This window comes from Lytechinus pictus, chromosome 7, assembly GCF_037042905.1.
Source record: "Lytechinus pictus isolate F3 Inbred chromosome 7, Lp3.0, whole genome shotgun sequence".
Lineage (NCBI taxonomy): Eukaryota > Metazoa > Echinodermata > Echinoidea > Temnopleuroida > Toxopneustidae > Lytechinus > Lytechinus pictus.
Genome location: NC_087251.1, coordinates 2,210,384 through 2,230,000, shown reverse-complemented (window position 1 = coordinate 2,230,000; position 19,617 = coordinate 2,210,384). Strand labels below are relative to the sequence as shown.

The window sequence follows — 19,617 nt, the reverse complement described above, 5'->3', positions numbered from 1 at the left end:
CTACTACTACTACTACTACTACTACTACTTCTACTACTACTACTACTACTACTACTACTACTACTATTACTACTAATACCACCACTACTACTGCTAGTATTATTAAGAACCCCAACTGTAACTATACTTCTTATATTGCCTGACGGAATGTAGCTTTCCCCTTGCTTACCTTGCCACGAACGAAGAAGGAACTTGAGTTAGTTCCTGTACTATTACTCCACCTCAGATCAAATTCAAGAAGGCCATCTATTCCCAAGCACTTTCTCGAGACAATTCTAGTTACAGTTCTTGGCTCTGAATAGTAAGTCTCCGAGTGGTAAAAAACACAGATAATAATGGCAGTGATGAGAGATTAGAATTAATGAAGTTAATTAAGTTTTACTTTTGATAATTAGGTAGGAAATTGGTGTACTTATCTGCATTCATTTTAATTATATTTCATGTTATAATCTTTTGGATTTCGTGTTGTTTTCTCCTTCTTCTCCTCCTTCTCATCATCACAAACAATTTGATTCCCCTTCCCCTTTTAATTTGTAAATGGCATTTAATTATCTCCCAAAATTATTATTTAAAATGCTTTGACATTTAGAATTATTCTTGATGGTTAATATTGATCATTCAGATAATATATTGAGTCACATTTTCTTCTCCAGATATCAACCAACAGGAACCATAGAAACTATCTGATAACAGTAAATTCTCACCTGATTAGGAGAGAATTATACATCTATTTGGGGGAAAATAGATCATGTTCTTACCGACCAATATTGTGAAGTTCCATTATCATCAAATGATATATCACCTTGCTGCAGTGGATGGGTAAGGAATATGGGACTCGCTTCGTGGCCTGTGTCAGAGGTATTACAAACTGCAAGAAGATCAACATTGATTTTCTACAATGTTTCAGATTTATAACCCAATATATTAAATACATTGCATTGAAAGCATTTCTGTATTACAGTATGGTGCAAGAATTCTAATCAACCGGAACGAAATATGATTGTTTGATTGATCAATTGATTAATTGAATTTGTTGTTAGCACAACAAATGACAAAGATCTGCAAGGTTGGTAGTATCAAATAAATTGACAGAATAGCAAATAAAAGTCGATAAAGTGGTCGTTACCTAAGTTATAAATGACACAGTAAACATGATAAGGACACAAGTGAAAACACGAAGTTATACAAAAATATAAATTTACCTTACTAAAGATTTGCTCAGTCTGGGTATATCGACCCCCCAACAAAAAATAGAGAAAAATTAAAGATAATTTTGGCAAGTTGGGACAAACACAATTGTCAATTTTTCGGTGATCTTCGCGCGCAATATTTTGTATCATAATTTGGCGCGAAAATTTTTGACATTTATTTTTCATTTTCATGTCCCCAAGCATTACCTTTTGGTAGACAGCCAAGCAGCTCCATCCTGAGAGCAATTGGTCTTTCTTGGATAGGTCTTAGACGAAGACGGTCAGTAATTAGCCCGGGTGGAAGCAGAATGTACTTGACACAATAGTACTCAGAATTACCTTCGAAAATGGCAATATTCTGGATTAATAATACAAGGGGTATCGGAAAAAAAGAGGAAAGTGATCTGAAGGGTTGTATACTGTATTTGAAGAAAATTAAGTAGGTCTTATTACATACAGTGCTACCATTTTGATTCTAAACTGTTTTCACGCATGGTTAAAATCTTTAAACCTGTATGTGCAAATATTTTGACTAATGTTTTATATTTCAATTTCCACTTCAATACTGATAAAAACTGTATTGCAAGTAAAATAAAATGAATGAGAAGATAATGGTTCACGCCAAAATCATATTCAGAGGTGAACCTTGGCCCTAGGGTTTTGTTTTCCGATTATTTTCTAAAATAATAATTAATGTATATTTTGAAACATTCTTATTTAAAAAATCAATGTTTGTTATCTATGTCGTCATAAATAGAAATTAATATTCAATTTGATACTAGTCCTATGTTGATATCTCACCGTTCCGTTGTCATTTAGTTTGTGTGGATCAAGAAGATAAACGAATTGCTCTTGCACTCCGTACTCCAGAGAGAATTCTTTTACCCAGTATCGATCATCACCACCTCCACCTTGTACGATCAGACCTTTTATTACATAATCCTCTTGTAATGTGATCTACCAAAGAGAGAATGCAGTTAAATCCCTTAGTTTATTCGTGTCAATTCAAACTACTGAGTAGATAAATGACTCAAACAAATCTTTGCGCATTCCGTTTTCCTTTTTGACAAAAAAAAAATGCAGTTCATGACTCTTTTCGGTCGCTTCAACACATTTGAAATGTAATACAAATTGTTAGGTAACATTTGTTGGTTTCATTTTAGTCTTATATTCATGATATCAGAGATAGCAATTAGGGGAAAATGATTCGATTAAAAGAGTGAAAAGGAGCAGACATATATTTCTGTTATGGTAACTCCCGTAGGAACTCGACAGGACAGCACCTTGCCCCTTGCTAGCATGACGCCAAGATATAAGATGTAACTCGGTAAAGTTGGCTTACCTCAATGAAAGGATCTGTGTCAGAAAGGTCTGGTCTCCATGAAGATGATCCATATAATCTAGCCTGATGAGCTGCATGGTTCTTGTCAATTGAGCTAGTAGCTGTGATCTGATCATTTGCGATCCAGGTTGCTTCCATTCCAAGTGGAAATAGACAGTCATCTAATAGTTTGTAAAAGAAAAGTCTTTTTGAATACACATACACACACACACACCATCACCCTCCCTCACAGACGCACCAACATCCACACACACATACCTACATAGCATATAGCTATATAGTAAAAATGGCCACGTGTCATGAGGTCGCCTACTTTTGCTTTACATGGTGACTTTGCTTTTGTGCCTTTTTAAATTAAAAAGTCATTAAGTATACACCATAGTAAAAGTATTTATTTACTGAAAGAAAATTGTCAAATGAACCCAAATATACACTCAGAATAGCATTATGTGTAGGTGTTAGTGTTATAATTGTGTTGAATATGAAAATATTAATATTTTTAAATCTCATATTTGTGATTACAATAATTCCCAGGGGCGGATCCAGCTTTCGCCAATAGGGGGGCCGAAAAATATTTTCATTAATATTTTTCTCGATTGGCCGCTATAATCTGATTTTTATATAATGCGAGCGCGAAGCGCGAGCTCAAATTCTTTGATATTAATAATAATAATAATAATAAACAGTTCTTGTATAGCGCATATCACGATTATGAATAATGTCTCTATGCGCTTCCAAAGGACTTGGATATTATTACCCCAGCTGTAGCTTTATGTCCTTAGACCTGAAGATTCTGAGGAGATTTTATAATCATGAATAAAAGATAAGTATCCAACTAAACAATGCGAGCGCGAAGCGCGAGCCGAAATTTTATGATAGTAACATGAAAAGGGACTCAATTAGGACTGTTTTCTTAGTGATTAATGGAGAGGATACAAGTATCACCAATTAAATGAGAGTGCGAAGCGCGAGCTCAAAATTTTTGATATTCCGACCTGAAAACTGGAAAAGTCTAAGCGCGTTTTTATTTAGATAAAGAACAAGCTGTGTGTCTCAAACAATTAAATGCGAGCGCGAAGCACGAGCTTAACTTTTTGATATACTGACATGATAAAAGAGCATTTTGACAAATTTTGGTAAGAATTTCCAAAGAGGATAGGTAACTCACAAATCAAACAATGCGAGCGCGCAGCGCGAGGTGAACATTTTGATATATACAGTATAAACAATTTCTGTAAATCAAACAAAATGATGAAAGCTTGATGTGCGAGCTAAAATATTGTGTGTAAATTGATTTCAGAACTAGATATATAAGTGCCATTTAATCCTCTTGAATGGGATTCACTACACAGGCAATGCGAGCGCGAAGCGCGAGCGAAAAATGGACTATATAAAGTCTATTTTCCAATTCTTCCCCTCACTTTTTTCTTGTTTCTTTTTGGGGTCGGACCGGCCGTTACGAGGCTGTAGATTACACATCATGGGCATGATATACCTCTTTCTTACTTTTCTTTCTGTTTTTCATAGTTTCTATCAAGTTAAAGAGTACATTTTTTCTGCAGGTTGTCAAAAAATAGGGGGGGGGGCCGGGGCCGGCTCGGCCCCCTCCTGGATCCGCGCCTGATTCCTATAGTCCCCCAACGACCTAAATAATTACATTTCTGTATAATAGACAGCCAGACCTTGCTAACAATGTATACTTTTATTTTATGGCAAAGAAATTACTTCAAATTCAACCAGAATGTATTTAAATGAAAAAAAAATAAAGAAAGAAATGTAGTTTATGTGTGTGCTTTTTTGCCTGCATTATCATTACATGGTGGGTAGATCTGCTGTATTCATATGATTTTAGGTATAAACAATTTAAAAGAAATTATAACAACATTAAACCAAATAATACTTCTACGATTCTTCACATATTGTAAGTCTGAATGTCTCTGACCTATGTCGATTGACATTAAGATCTGTAACAAAACCAAATATCGCTTTCATCCTACAAGTAGAAATTAGACTTTCTGTTTTTATCACAAAAGCTATACTAAAATATTAAAATACTAACTAAGAAAATATTTGTCAATAAAGAAGAATTATTTTGAAAAGTGAACAATTTCCACAATTTCTCCATTTCTTTTTCAATGTTTTTGTGTGTGCTTTTGTTTTTTGCCTCATTCGGTGCACCCCTGGTGCTCCGTCTTTAAAGATGTGTAACTCAAGTTCTATTTATTCTAGAGCAATGAAACAAATTACATTTTTAGCCAATGAATTTATCTTTAAAATGATATGAAACTTGTTGACATAGCTACTTTGGTTTTGAAAATATTAAATAATAACTCAACAAATTAACCAAAATATGTTATAGCACCACCCTTTTTGGTGGGTGACCTCATGACACATATATGCGCAATAATATGACTCACCAATAAAACTGCAATCAATGTTGGTAGGGCTATCTGCCATGCATATTAACCGATTATCCGGATTTACAAGAGATTAAGGAATCAAATCCATAGGTAAACTAGTTAATACAAATTATAGCAAAACTAAATACGCTACTCCCAGTACTTTTCATAGATGGATAGTAATGTTACATTCATGCCTTTGACAATGATTCTACATTCTAAAATATTCAAATCGTCTGCTAAACTGAGTCACAGAAAATGAGTACTTACCTAACATATCGGGACTATTTTCTGTACATTCTGAAAAGTAACGAATTAATGATTACAAAATTAGTAATCAGGTTAAGAGCACTACGAAAACTACATCACCGGTATTAAAATGGGCGGTACCACATGGGGGGGGGGGGGCGACACCCTGCTGTGATTTCAAGCAGTGAAATAAAAATCTAGATAAAGGAAAATAGAGGGAGAAATGGAAGAGCGAAGAGCGAGAGGTCTTGGACTGGTGACACGACATTTGCTCCGGGCTTTATTTCGTCAAGGTTAGGGTTGCAATATATGGTGGCCCTGAAGGGACATCGCAAATAGACCAAATCGCGAATATTCACGACGAAATTGGCGACGAAATTCACGACGTCGCCAATTTCGTCGTCAATTTGAATATTCACGACGAAATTGGCGACGAAATTCACGACATCGTGAATTTCGTCGCCAATTTCGTCGTGAATTTGTTTTGCTTGCCTGGGCGGTATGCGGGTTGAAACCAATTCGTCTGCTGCTAATTCCTCCACTCACAACAGGGTCTACATTCATTTAGTCTAATGCGATTCTGTCCATTAGCTTTTCGCCTAACAACCATAATATATGGTCCAATAACCATTTGGTCCAGTCATCACTTCGTCTAATCACCAGTTCGTCTATGACCATTTCGTCTCATAACTAGTTGGTCTAATACCAATTTTATTTCCCTTAATTTCGCCCAATTAACACTTAGTTCAATTAGACCAAATGGTATATGGAATAAATGGCAATTGGACCAACTTGGTTATTAGACGAAATGGCAGTTAGACCATGTGGATAGTGGACGAACTGATGGTAGACCAAAATGATAGCAGACGAGTTGGCATTATAGTAGAGCGGGTAAGCTCCAAAAATCACAACAATTGTGCAAATTTTGACTAAAGCATGAAACTTTCACAAGTATTAGTAAATGCCGTAAGATTTATTTTAAAGATGGGAGGTAAATTTTTAAATGCCATTTTCGGCCGTTGCCATGGCAACGGATCAATTTCTCCAAAATAACATACATTCCCATGTAAATGATAAATAAACATGATATAGATTACCAAAATGATAATTTTCAGGCTCCCAATTGAATACATATGAAATTTAGAAATATTCAAGATCACCAAGATAGTTCCAATTGGTCCGTTGCCATGGCAACGGCTTGTTTTTCCCCAGAGAAATTAAAATTTTGATAAAAAAAAAGTTGTAGAATATGATTTATCTTTAATTTCCTCTAATTGTACAGTGCTAAACAAAGATATTTGTAAATAAATCAGATTTTACAATTTTTTTGTTTATCAAAGATGATACTTTTCTGGGGGGAAATGAGCTGGGGGGAAAACACTAATATTTATCATTAAATTCAAGTATTACCAAGGCAACATCATTGTTTATCATTCTTATTAGTTCATGCAGAACACTCACTGTATTATTTTCCCCTAAATTAATTGAGTAGGTCAAACCTTACGCATGTACATGTTCATTTATATTGTATTGTTCACCTGTCCATAACCTTATCATCCATGTTTTTTTTTTAAATTAGATGTTATCTGGTTGCCATGGCAATGGCTTAAGATGTTATATTTTCTAATTTAGTCACAAACATATGTCGATTAGTACCTTAAAATTAGAAAAAATGGAATGATGATCATACATGTATTCTACATTTTTATTAATATTTTTACCTTTCTAGAGGGAAATAAGCTGTTGCCATGGCAACGGGCCCTTTGCAAAATTATTTCTTTTTAAATTTAATTCAAGCTTTACCAAGGCAACATAATCTTTTATCTTTATAAAGAACTCCTGCAGAACACTTTCTGTATTTTTTGTTCAAATGAGGGGGTCAAAACTTAAGCATACATATTAAGTCAATTCCAACCTTTCCCGCATACATTCGTAATTCCGAAGGTTCGTATTTTCCACCTGTCCATTGTCTTGTCAACCATGTTATTTTTTTCAATTAGATGTTATCTGGTTGCCATGGCAATGGCTTAAGATGTTATATTTATAAATTCAGTCACAAACATATCTCGATTAGTACCTTAAAATTAGGGAAAATGGAATGATGATCATACATGTATTCTACATTTTTATTAATATTTTTACCTTTCTAGAGGGAAATAAGCTGTTGCCATGGCAACGGGCCCTTTGCAAAATTGTTTCTTTTTAAATTTAATTCAAGCTTTACCAAGGCAACATAATTTTTTATCTTTATAAAGAACTCCTAACTCCTGCAGAACGCTTTCTGTATTTTTTGTTCAAACGTGGGGGTCAAAACTGAAAATTATCATTTTGGTCATTTATATCATGTTCATTTACCATTTACATGGGAATGTATGTTATTTTGGAGAAATTAATCCGTTGCCATGGCAACGGCCGAAAATGGCATTTATAAATTTATCTCCCATATTTAAAATAAATCTTACGGCATATACTAATACTTGTGAAAGTTTCATGCTTTAGTCATAATTTGCACAATTGTTCGGCTTATCCGCTCTACTATTAGACCAATTGAAAATAAACCATTGAAACGACAGAACGATCGATGTCCACTGCTGTCCATATGCATAGGCGGATCCAGGGGGAGGGGGCCGAGGGGCCCGCCCCCCCCCCTATTGGCGGAGCAAAAAAAAGGAAAAAGGAAAGAAAGAAAAAAAAGGAGGGAAAAGAGAGGAGAAAAAAAAGAAGAGGAGGAGACGAGTGAATAAAGTAAGATGAGGGGAAGACCTGGAAATAAAAAGAATCTTGGCATGTCACTATATAAAATTTTCGCTCGCGCTCCGCGCTCACATTCCCTGTTAGATGATTTTCATTTCTTGTTCAATATGGAGTTTAGATATCAAGTTTGGAAGTCAATATACAAAACATATTTCATCTCGAAAATCAAACTTTCATTATTTTGCGTGATTAACAAATTGATTTTTAAAAAGTGCTCTGTAAATATGACAGTTTTATGGTCTGAATATTAACATTTCCCGCTCGCGCTGCGCGCTCGCAAATTTCGATTTATCAGGTCCTATTATTTTCGTGTATTCCATAAAGTTTTCAAAATATCCCTTTTCAGGTCTGATTGTCAAAACGTATCAGCTAGCGCTGCACGCTCGCATTTTGATTGTATGTCTCAATATTGAAAATATATAAAATCCCCTTTTCATGACAATATATATAAAGATTTAGGCTCGCAATTTGCGCTCGCATTAATTGTTTAAAATATATTAACTGATATCAACTGATCCTATTTATAATTACAAAAGTGCTTGAAATGTCCAGTTTTCAGGCCATAATATCATCAGACTTTGCGCCCTCATTAGGCATTAATGAATAAGATATTAATTTAATAATTGAATTGTCCCTTTTGTTTCATCTCGCGCTTAGCAAGAGGAATATTAAAGAAGACAGTCATCATTTTCATATGATGACATGTCCTACATGTCCTAAGGATGTACCGGTCCTATGTCAAAACTCAAAGTAATTATAATGAAAAAAATCAGCTCTGTGTAAACCATATCCACCTTACAATTTTCTTACAAAGTGCTTGAAATATAGAGCTGAAATTGACTCTTTTTTCAGATCGGAATATCAAATAGTTTAAGCTCGCGTTTCGCGCTCGCTTTGATTTTCATGATAAAAGATGTATTTAGAATGCCTAGATTCTAGATCTAAATATGAAACACGCGCGCGCATGTTTATTCAGATATTCAACTTGCTCTCTATTTAAATCATTATCCAGTTTCAGATCATAATATAAACAATTTTCTGCTCGCGCTTTGTACTCGCATCATTAATATAGGAATTACTCATTCTTTTCAAAATTTACAAAACATGAATAGAGTGTCCCGTATTTAGGTCTAAATCTCGATTTTTTCCGCTCGCGCTTCGCGCTCGCATCAATTGTTTATTATACACCTATTCTGTTTAAGTTACAAAAAGTCCTTAGAATTTCCATGAACAGATACCTTTTCCACCAGTCTGCTCGCGCTTCGCGTTCGTAGTAATTATTTATTTGCATACACATCTTTTTTAGGAAAACAAACATTGCCCAGAATGTTCAAATTTTAGGAAAAAATAAATAAGATTTCCAAAAAAAAATAGCTCGCGCTTCGCGCTCACATTATATATAAATAAGGATTATGATATTTTATATTTATGTTGATTTATAAGAATAAAGCTAAGAAGACTACCCCTTCACAAAAACCAAAAATCATCTTCGAGCGGCCGATCAGGGAAAATATGGCTGAAAAATAATTCCGGCCCCTCCTCCTATTGGCGAAGGCTGGATCCGCCCCTGGAACACCTAACAAGTAATGCGAGTGCGAAGCGCGAGCGAAAATTTTATATAGTGACATGAAAGATTTTTTTATTTCCCCTCATCTTATTTTTTTCACTCGTCTTCCTCCTCTTCTTTTTTTTCTCCTCTCTTTTCCCTCCTTTTTTTATTTCTTTCTTCCCTTTTTCCTTTTTTTGCTCCACCCATAAGGGGGGGGGGGGAGGGGCGGGCCCCTCGGCCCCTCCGCCTATGCATATGGATAGCAGTGGACATCGTTCTGTCGTTTCAATGGTTTATTTTCAATTTGTCTAATGCCAACTCGTCTGCTATCATTTTGGTCTACCATCAGTTCGTCCACTATCCACATGATCTAACTGCCATTTCGTCTAATAACCAAGTTGGTCCAATTGCCATTTATTCCGTATGCCATTTGGTCTAATTGAATTAAGTGTTAATTGTCCCTGATGTAACTACGAACTGGTATATTAGGTCATATTCCCCCATGATCAAAATATACTGGTGTAGCACCTGAATATTCACAGAGAAACACACCAAGTATTTACTCCAGTATTAGCATTATGGTGTTAACACCATTAGTGTTATAACACCACATTATTTTTGTTATTTCAACGTCATGTTGAAAGTCCATTGTCCATTCTTAACATTTTATGGTGTGGAAAACCAACTTGTGACTTAACATGTTCGATATTACATTTTATCATTGGTTACACAATGATGTTATTTATTGACCGAAATAATATATGACAAAAAATCATTGGTAATTTATGTCATCAAATGAATGACTGAAATAGTTGTTCCGTTAAAATTAGTGGGAATAATGAAATCGATTTGGTATCCTAGAATATTTCATTTATACTTACCTGCGATGTAATCAATATCCATAGTTGAGTTTTCGACCATTGTTTGAACCTCTATCCAGACACTGAAATAGTCGACCCGAAGATAATAGGGCGGATTTTGATGAGCACTACTAATATACACAGTACTTCTTTGGCTATAATCATAACCTTTATATACCTTGACCTGGACTAGTTCTGGGTCGTAACGGCTGGAATTGAGAATAACTACAAACTCCGTTGCCTTTGGTAAGAAGATGTTGTAGAGGCACCTTTGAATGGCGACGGTAGTACTATTGAATGAAAATGAACCAGACAATCTTGAATGACGGTAGTCAGAGAAGAAATTGGTTGCAGGCGATTGGCTTGTAGACACTGAAGTTAATGAATTTAATTCACTTTCATAATTGCTTGATGGTTCATTCTGTGTCGCTGTTGATGAAGTTGACGAAGGGAATGATGATGCGCTGGAGGAGGAGGAGGAAGAGGAAGAGGAAGAGGAGGACCAGGAGGATGAAAATGAGTAGTAGTAGCTGTATTCTGGCGTCGTAGAAGTAGGTATTACTAGTAAAAGATAAGAGATTAAATAAAAATGAAATGATAAATGTTAGCGTAGTATAATCAAAATATATACAAGGGGTAAGAACTGATGATGTAACTTCAGAAAACTTTCTGGCAAAACAAAATAAAACAAAATCCCCCTAAAAACAGCTCTAGAGACGATTTTAGTCATGTTAGTAGTCCTTTGTACATACTCATATTATAAATGCCTAATATGCGCTCATAATATAGCACTTGATGTAACCATATTATATGATATTCCTGAATGGAAATTCTTTGGTTTGATAGATATAGCCTGTCAGATTAAGGTTAATTCGACCATCAAGGATTCGAGCATGTAACTAAAAACGTCTGAAATTTGCATCATCATTATCAATATGGCGTGACATGCGCCTGCGAGGTGAAAAGCGAACGGATTACCTCCATCCCATGCACACTCATCTTCGATATCCTCATAAAGACAATGAGCTAGTGGTACAAAAACACACTCTATTAAACATTGCCATGTCGTGTCAGCACCAGTTTCCACGCAGATACTGCTATCGGGACATTGCCTTTCCTCGCAAGGATCTGCATTCAAGGAAAAACGGTAGAGAAAAATAACACAAATATGGCACAACAATTTAAAGAAAAAAAATTGTATTTGTTCTTATTTGGTCATATATTTAAAATAAACAAATGCCAATTACAAGCATGACAAAGGAATGTCAAACTGTATGCTCTGTCATGTCGCAGTCGTACCAATGAAGCTTATCCGTCTCCAAACCGTTTGAACGTATGTCATTGAAAAGCTCTGTATTCGGTCAGATATTGGCTATAGTGGTATGACTACCACAAAATAGAACAACAAACTTTGCTTTACTCGTTGGTTTATCCATTTCAACACGGTAATTTTAAAAGCGGCTTTAAGTATCGAGGTTGTTTATGAGCAAGTCTGTGTTCGTTTATTCATAAATAATACAATATTGATATAGAAGTTGTTACCTACCCACTGGTTTACAGTTCACCCCAACTACTCGCTCAGCATCAGAACATGTTCTTGCTTCCTCAGAATCTAAGACTTGGTATCGATAGCAATCTGTGATCGAGTTGAACTTGTCACAGGTGAACCGTAGTAATGAGAAATCATGAACCTTTTTATCAAGGTCTATCTCTGTTAAGGTGAATGAGTTGTACCCAAGAGTATGGCATATGGTGTGAGCCAAGTCTTTATCATCGGATGACATGCATAAGGTTTCCCAAGAGTTATTATAGTATACTTCTACGATACCACTCGATGAGTACTCCTCTCCAATTAGACGTACATCTTATAGAAGAAACAGATTGAAAAGAAATCATATGAGCAACTTAACTGTAAATAAATATACATAATTAAGCAAAAATATAATTAGCAAACATGCATATTTTTTTTTAAAAAAATAACAAACTGAATGTGAGTACTAGTGTAGCTGCGTAGGGTGTGTAGGCCCATGCATACGCCCGGTGGATTGGTAACTCACAATATGTGAGTGAAGACGTAGAGTGACAGTCATCACGATCACTCCCATACACAGCTCACAGGGAGGGTGTGTGCGTGATGGTGAGGGTGTACTTTTGAATGTCTCAGATGATGTAATTTAGGATGTAGAAACGGCATTATTAAAAAAAGAAATGATTCATAGATTTTAATGTGAATAATTTCATCAACATAGGAACTTTGATAGGACAAATTATTAGTTCTATATTATCAATGCCTCACACTACAAAGTTGAAATAAGCGCTTTTTAAGGTACATTGTAATTATTACTTATGTTATCATTGTCATCATTGTTATTATTATTACTGATTATTATCTAGATAGATATCTAGAGGAAAGGGGGTCACAACGGCCTTTTCTCCTGGAAAAATGAATAAAAAACACTATTTTGATATGATGAAATTATTTTGATTGGTGCATATATTTTTATTTGAATGAGAGCCCCGTAAAAAAAGAATCAACCATTACAACATATTCTATTCACCTGGTAAACACAACAAACCAGCATGTTCTTCTTGTGAACAATCATGTTCCAGTAGTTGTCCATGACCACAATCCATGATACCTGTCTCGGATCCATCACATGTAATGTCATCAAGAAGATAGGTACGGGTATTACTGCTCGGTAGACCAATGAATACATGATCAACTGCCTCGAATCCAAGCACTCGACAGACCACCTCTCCTGCCAATATATCCCATCCATCGTCACAGATTGGATACCAAGTACCATTCCATCGACCCTCAACTGTTCTTTGCCAAGGATGGAAGACCTCAACCAATCGAACATCCTCTTCTTTAGAATCTTCAAGAGCGCAAGATTACAAATATCTTAAGAATTAGAAATGGTGTGATATCGTTAACTTTTTTTTTCGAGAGGGAATATCAAGATTGCTTCCTACTTCTGTCTCGATCTCTGAATCTAAACAAATGCTTTACCAAATTGACCGATTTGCCCCAAAGGAATAATCCTAATAATGGTAATTCTTGGAGGATAAGAAGTCCCCCTCATTAGTATTGATCACATCACAATTACCAATATATGGCAATAATTACAGAACCGATATTAATTGGTACCACAATCATGAACCTTCATGTCCACTTTTCTGAACCAAGCACTTACTCCTCGTCTTGAAGCATCTTTATAAAAGCAACTTTTAACTAAAAGTACAAAGTTTGGGTTTTTGCTAAGAATGAATGTCTTTTTTAATAATTACATACACGTGACAGCTCGATCTTTTCTGTTAGATTCGGGCTGTTCTTCTTCTTCTTCTGGAAACAGTACAGGCCACCGTCTGGTGTTTTGTCGTACTGGTTCGTACTGTTCAGTGCAATATCAAGTGATTCATATGTTAATGTTCGTTACATTAGCTTCGGTCGTGAAGCCACGATCTATTAGCACCTTACAACTTCAATTACAACTCACATGGTTTGCATTGGATTGTTACTTGTTCGTAACACGAAGTGGTTGCTGGTAGAAAGATGCAATCTTCTATCAAGGTTTCAGTCATAACCCCACATTGTAGGTCGTCCCTCTGAATGGTGGTCATGACATCCGGGAATTCGTTTTGAAGATGAGGGATAGCAGTCGATGAATCGTTATAACCAAGCATCCTACATACAACCTTAGCTTGTGGATAGTCCCAGTAATCATCACAGATAGTATTCCATGAGCCATCGTAAAATATCTCCACACGTCCTTCCCAGAATACCTTGCCATCTTGAAGTCGTATTGCTGAGCTCAGAGGAATGGGTGGTTCAGGTAAATCTAGGTAAAATAAAGGTGATTGATACAGTTAATCAACGATGGTCATATCCAAGTGAATATATATGACATAAGGGGAGAGTGGACCAGCAGTGGACCAAGATCTTGGAAGGTAACCGAAAACACAAACCGCATCATTCATACTATACTAGAAGGAACACCGTTACTAGTGTAAACGTAAGAAGGTTGTTCTGCCAGACATTGATAATTTCAACATGTCAATACAATTTATTTATTTTTACATTACTTATACCTTGTCAACAGCTCTGTATTATTCCCATGAATATAAATTTGTGTTCACTGAAGTGATATCGATACTGAATAAAATTTCACGCTGAAAATAATTATAAAGAATGGGATGAATTGTGAATTTTCTTTTTTTACAAAGCAGTTTACCTGAGCCATGATCGCACGTTACACCCGCATCTTCGTAATGACGACAGTTATGTTTAAACAATGGCCGATGTGCACAATCTAAGATATTATCCTCGTTACCAGTACATGAGACATCATCCAAGATAATACGTTTTGATTCTATCGAATCATATTGTATAACATCGGAGAAACCCATTGAAAGACAGGCAGTCTTAGAATCTCGTTTACTCCACGAGTTAATACAAACAGGTTTCCATGTTTCATTCCCTCTAATTTCAAGCTTTCCCATCCAAAAGTCATTTCCATCTGTCAGCCGAACGTCCGATGACAATGGAGTATTTACCACTGGTTCCTCAGTAAGAGGGAATGACATTCTTTCGGGAAGCGTACCTGGAGAAAAAAAGGATAATCAAATTCTCGATGTTCAATGGTTTATAATTTATTTTTTATAGTCAAGAAGCATTTTTTTATGATTACATGGCTGCTCTATAACTGAACGGTTTCTTCCGGCGCAGTAAAAGATGAAACGAAACAAAAACGTGGCCGTCACAACTTATAGAGCTTAATATTGTAAAAAATGAGTAATCAACAGGAATTGCGTCGATTTTGGCAAGAATGTTGCCGTTTAAAATCCAATACAAGTACTAAATAAAATATGACATTTTAAACCCACTTTAAATGATAAAAACTTAGTATAAAATGCAGGGATGTCTGTACATTTACATTGAATTATGTGACCTCACTTCCATGCAGCTGGCAAAAAGGTAAAGGTTGTACTACTTAGGGTTAAAATGTTAATTTGATTGGTAAAGTTGTTACAAAATTTAATTACAAAATTATTACAAAATTTTATTACAAAATCTGTTTATTGAAAATGGCTGAAAATGCAAAAGAAAAATATTAGAAATGTACTGCACGGTCAGTTTGTTTTCGCCGTTTTCCCCTGATGAGCATTGAGCAAATGAGCATTTCTGGGCAAACGGATTTCCAGCGAGCTTTACAAAAATAGACAGTGCTCACTCTAATGTAACATTGTGTCAAAAGTGTTACTTTACCCCTTGTTGTATCTTTTTACATTCTTTTTCAAAGTGTAGACTTTTGATTGATACGCACTGTATATGAAAGAAAAATGTCACAATGTGCAAAGGACAAATTTACAGTGAGTTAATTAAAGTTAGAAGTCCATCTGTATTCTGAGATACAATATCAATTGCTTTATACGAACATGATAAAGTCGTAGTAATTTAATGATATTTGCACGATCAATTATCCTAGTATGAAATACAGTATGTATTCTTCTATATATAATCATCTATATTCTCCTGATTAATGGGGGTCTCGCTTCAGCTAGTACAGACTGGTAACAAACAATGGCGGCATCGGGATAATAAGTGGCAAAAACCATTGTTGGTGAGGGCAAGAAAACTTACCCTTTTTAAGAGGAAAACTAGCAATTGAATATTAACCCCATATCTATTCATTTTTTAAAGTTCTTGTCACTCCGGGGGGGGGGGGGGGAGGGGGGGGTGGGCCATTGTAGCCCTGGTTTAGATCTCGGCGGCGGATGGCGCCATCGCAACGAAAATTTGCACGATGGTAGAAAATGTCATAATTTACACAGTTGATCAGTGAATGCCAAATTCATAAATTTGATTATTTAAAATGAATTGATTTGGCAAATCTATTAATGATGTAGAAGAAAAGTCGAACCATTCTATGTTTTATTGTTTAGAATAAACACTTTAGTAATCAAAAGTACGATGTTATGCTATTAATGTTCTTCTCGATGCTTTTCTTCTGATTCTAATTTTGCTTCTGCTTCCCTCTCTCTCTCTTGTTCTTCTTATGTACTCTCGTTATTCTTCTTATACTTTCCCCCTAATCTTTCACCTTTTTTTTCTGAATTGTACTCTATCTGGTATCCAAAATTTCGATTTTTCTTTTATTTTTATTTTGCATCATTTGTATTTCTCAATACACTTGACTCATATTGATTCTAAACGTTTGTACTTTATGTTTTAGCAGAATTTATTGATATTACATTATGTGATTATTGTCATTGACGCTGTGTCGCATTATTCATGTTTATCTTTTGCTACGTAATAATTGTTGCTTTGTCGTATGATGTGTTAATTGTACACTAAGTCCTATTAAATTTATGTTATGTCCGATTAAATTTAATCTATATATGATAATTATTGTCAGAACTTTTGTAATTCGGCTTTATGCCGCGACTGAAGTTTTTTATATCTGAATAATTTTTTTTTAAATGAATGGGTTATCAATTAATCTTATCTTAATGGGTAATCATGGAGCTAACAAAAATATCTTACCAATGGGTAATCAATTTTCATGATTGATTTTTGGGGTATATCTTTAATTGATTGATAATGCAACCTCCCTCCCCCATTATTCAAATTCTGGATGTCTAGCCGAATTTTAGATATATATAATCAATTCCTTTCCCATCAAATTAGGAGCAATCGTAGAACACTGTTTAATTGTCTTGATTACTAGGAAAGATAATATGTGTACTTCATAGTACATCAGGCGATTATCACCTAATTAAGTGAGAATAAAATGTGTATTCATTCTTTTATTCATATCTAATTTGGATCTGTAGTCCACCTAACAGACATGTGTTTTGGAGAGTTCTATTGCTGGATAATCCGGATTGTAATTTTCCTTTCATTTGTTTATTTTATCTAATTAGTAGCATATAGCAACGTGTCTCTCAGAAGGTATGCGGTAACCTACATTAAGAGTTGGTCTGTTAGGATATGTAATGCTTATTTCCACCCCCCCCTATTTAAAATAATCTCACCTTACCGTTTTGTCTGATGAATGATGATAATAAATGTTAATAAATGGCATTGATTATAAGATTCTTGGCAATTCCATTTTTGTTTGGGTATTTCTACGTGAAAAATTCTTATGTACTCTTGTTATTCTTCTTATACTTTCCCCCTAATCTTTCACCTTTTTTTTCTGAATTGTACTCTATCTGGTATCCAAAATTTCGATTTTTCTTTTATTTTTATTTTGCATCATTTGTATTTCTCAATACACTTGACTCATATTGATTCTAAACGTTTGTACTTTATGTTTTAGCAGAATTTATTGATATTACATTATGTGATTATTGTCATTGACGCTGTGTCGCATTATTCATGTTTATCTTTTGCTACGTAATAATTGTTGCTTTGTCGTATGATGTGTTAATTGTACACTAAGTCCTATTAAATTTATGTTATGTCCGATTAAATTTAATCTATATATGATAATTATTGTCAGAACTTTTGTAATTCGGCTTTATGCCGCGACTGAAGTTTTTTATATCTGAATAATTTTTTTTTAATTGAATGGGTTATCAATTAATCTTATCTTAATGGGTAATCATGGAGCTAACAAAAATATCTTACCAATGGGTAATCAATTTTCATGATTGATTTTTGGGGTATATCTTTAATTGATTGATAATGCAACCTCCCTCCCCCATTATTCAAATTCTGGATGTCTAGCCGAATTTTAGATATATATAATCAATTCCTTTCCCATCAAATTAGGAGCAATCGTAGAACACTGTTTAATTGTCTTGATTACTAGGAAAGATAATATGTGTACTTCATAGTACATCAGGCGATTATCACCTAATTAAGTGAGAATAAAATGTGTATTCATTCTTTTATTCATATCTAATTTGGATCTGTAGTCCACCTAACAGACATGTGTTTTGGAGAGTTCTATTGCTGGATAATCCGGATTGTAATTTTCCTTTCATTTGTTTATTTTATCTAATTAGTATAGCATATAGCAACGTGTCTCTCAGAAGGTATGCGGTAACCTACATTAAGAGTTGGTCTGTTAGGATATGTAATGCTTATTTCCACCCCCCCCCCTATTTAAAATAATCTCACCTTACCGTTTTGTCTGATGAATGATGATAATAAATGTTAATAAATGGCATTGATTATAAGATTCTTGGCAATTCCATTTTTGTTTGGGTATTTCTACGTGAAAAATTCTTATGTACTCTTGTTATTCTTCTTATACTTTCCCCCTAATCTTTCACCTTTTTTTTCTGAATTGTACTCTATCTGGTATCCAAAATTTCGATTTTTCTTTTATTTTTATTTTGCATCATTTGTATTTCTCAATACACTTGACTCATATTGATTCTAAACGTTTGTACTTTATGTTTTAGCAGAATTTATTGATATTACATTATGTGATTATTGTCATTGACGCTGTGTCGCATTATTCATGTTTATCTTTTGCTACGTAATAATTGTTGCTTTGTCGTATGATGTGTTAATTGTACACTAAGTCCTATTAAATTTATGTTATGTCCGATTAAATTTAATCTATATATGATAATTATTGTCAGAACTTTTGTAATTCGGCTTTATGCCGCGACTGAAGTTTTTTATATCTGAATAATTTTTTTTTAATTGAATGGGTTATCAATTAATCTTATCTTAATGGGTAATCATGGAGCTAACAAAAATATCTTACCAATGGGTAATCAATTTTCATGATTGATTTTTGGGGTATATCTTTAATTGATTGATAATGCAACCTCCCTCCCCCATTATTCAAATTCTGGATGTCTAGCCGAATTTTAGATATATATAATCAATTCCTTTCCCATCAAATTAGGAGCAATCGTAGAACACTGTTTAATTGTCTTGATTACTAGGAAAGATAATATGTGTACTTCATAGTACATCAGGTGATTATCACCTAATTAAGTGAGAATAAAATGTGTATTCATTCTTTTATTCATATCTAATTTGGATCTGTAGTCCACCTAACAGACATGTGTTTTGGAGAGTTCTATTGCTGGATAATCCGGATTGTAATTTTCCTTTCATTTGTTTATTTTATCCAATTAGTAGCATATAGCAACGTGTCTCTCAGAAGGTATGCGGTAACCTACATTAAGAGTTGGTCTGTTAGGATATGTAATGCTTATTTCCACCCCCCCCCTATTTAAAATAATCTCACCTTACCGTTTTGTCTGATGAATGATGATAATAAATGTTAATAAATGGCATTGA

The 19,617-nt window shown here is 34.6% G+C and overlaps 2 protein-coding genes across 2 annotated transcripts in view; both read right to left on the bottom strand.

The window, feature by feature from the left end:
- The window catches only part of LOC129265611 (uncharacterized), a 37,809-nt gene extending 37,507 nt beyond the window's left edge, over window positions 1-302 (bottom strand). The window contains exon 1 of the mRNA XM_054903588.2: window positions 170-302. The gene's annotated coding sequence lies outside the window, so the exon portion shown is untranslated. The remainder of the gene's footprint in view (window positions 1-169) is intronic.
- Window positions 303-647: 345 nt separating this feature from the next.
- Window positions 648-14,942, bottom strand: LOC129265612 (uncharacterized). The gene is made up of 11 exons (XM_054903589.2): window positions 14,579-14,942; window positions 13,844-14,185; window positions 12,902-13,222; window positions 11,890-12,207; window positions 11,322-11,471; window positions 10,365-10,904; window positions 5,202-5,231; window positions 2,533-2,693; window positions 1,992-2,147; window positions 1,398-1,548; window positions 648-868 (listed from the first exon to the last, which is right to left on the bottom strand). The coding sequence occupies exons 1-11, from the start codon at window positions 14,928-14,930 to the stop codon at window positions 747-749; spliced, it is 2,643 nt and encodes an 880-aa protein (XP_054759564.2). The 5' UTR covers window positions 14,931-14,942; the 3' UTR covers window positions 648-746.
- Window positions 14,943-19,617: the final 4,675 nt, after the last annotated feature.

What these genes read in the sequence shown, in the direction of transcription:
- LOC129265612 (XM_054903589.2), bottom strand. Translation starts at nt 14,930, where the DNA reads ATGTCATTCCCTCTTACTGAGGAACCAGTGGTAAATACTCCATTGTCA. An exon ending in TGGTTTGTTGTGTTTACCAG is followed by an intron (nt 12,208 to 12,901) that starts GTGAATAGAATA and finishes TTCTTCTATAAG; the next exon opens with ATGTACGTCTAATTGGAGAG. An exon ending in TGAGTGTGCATGGGATGGAG is followed by an intron (nt 10,905 to 11,321) that starts GTAATCCGTTCG and finishes ATCTTTTACTAG; the next exon opens with TAATACCTACTTCTACGACG.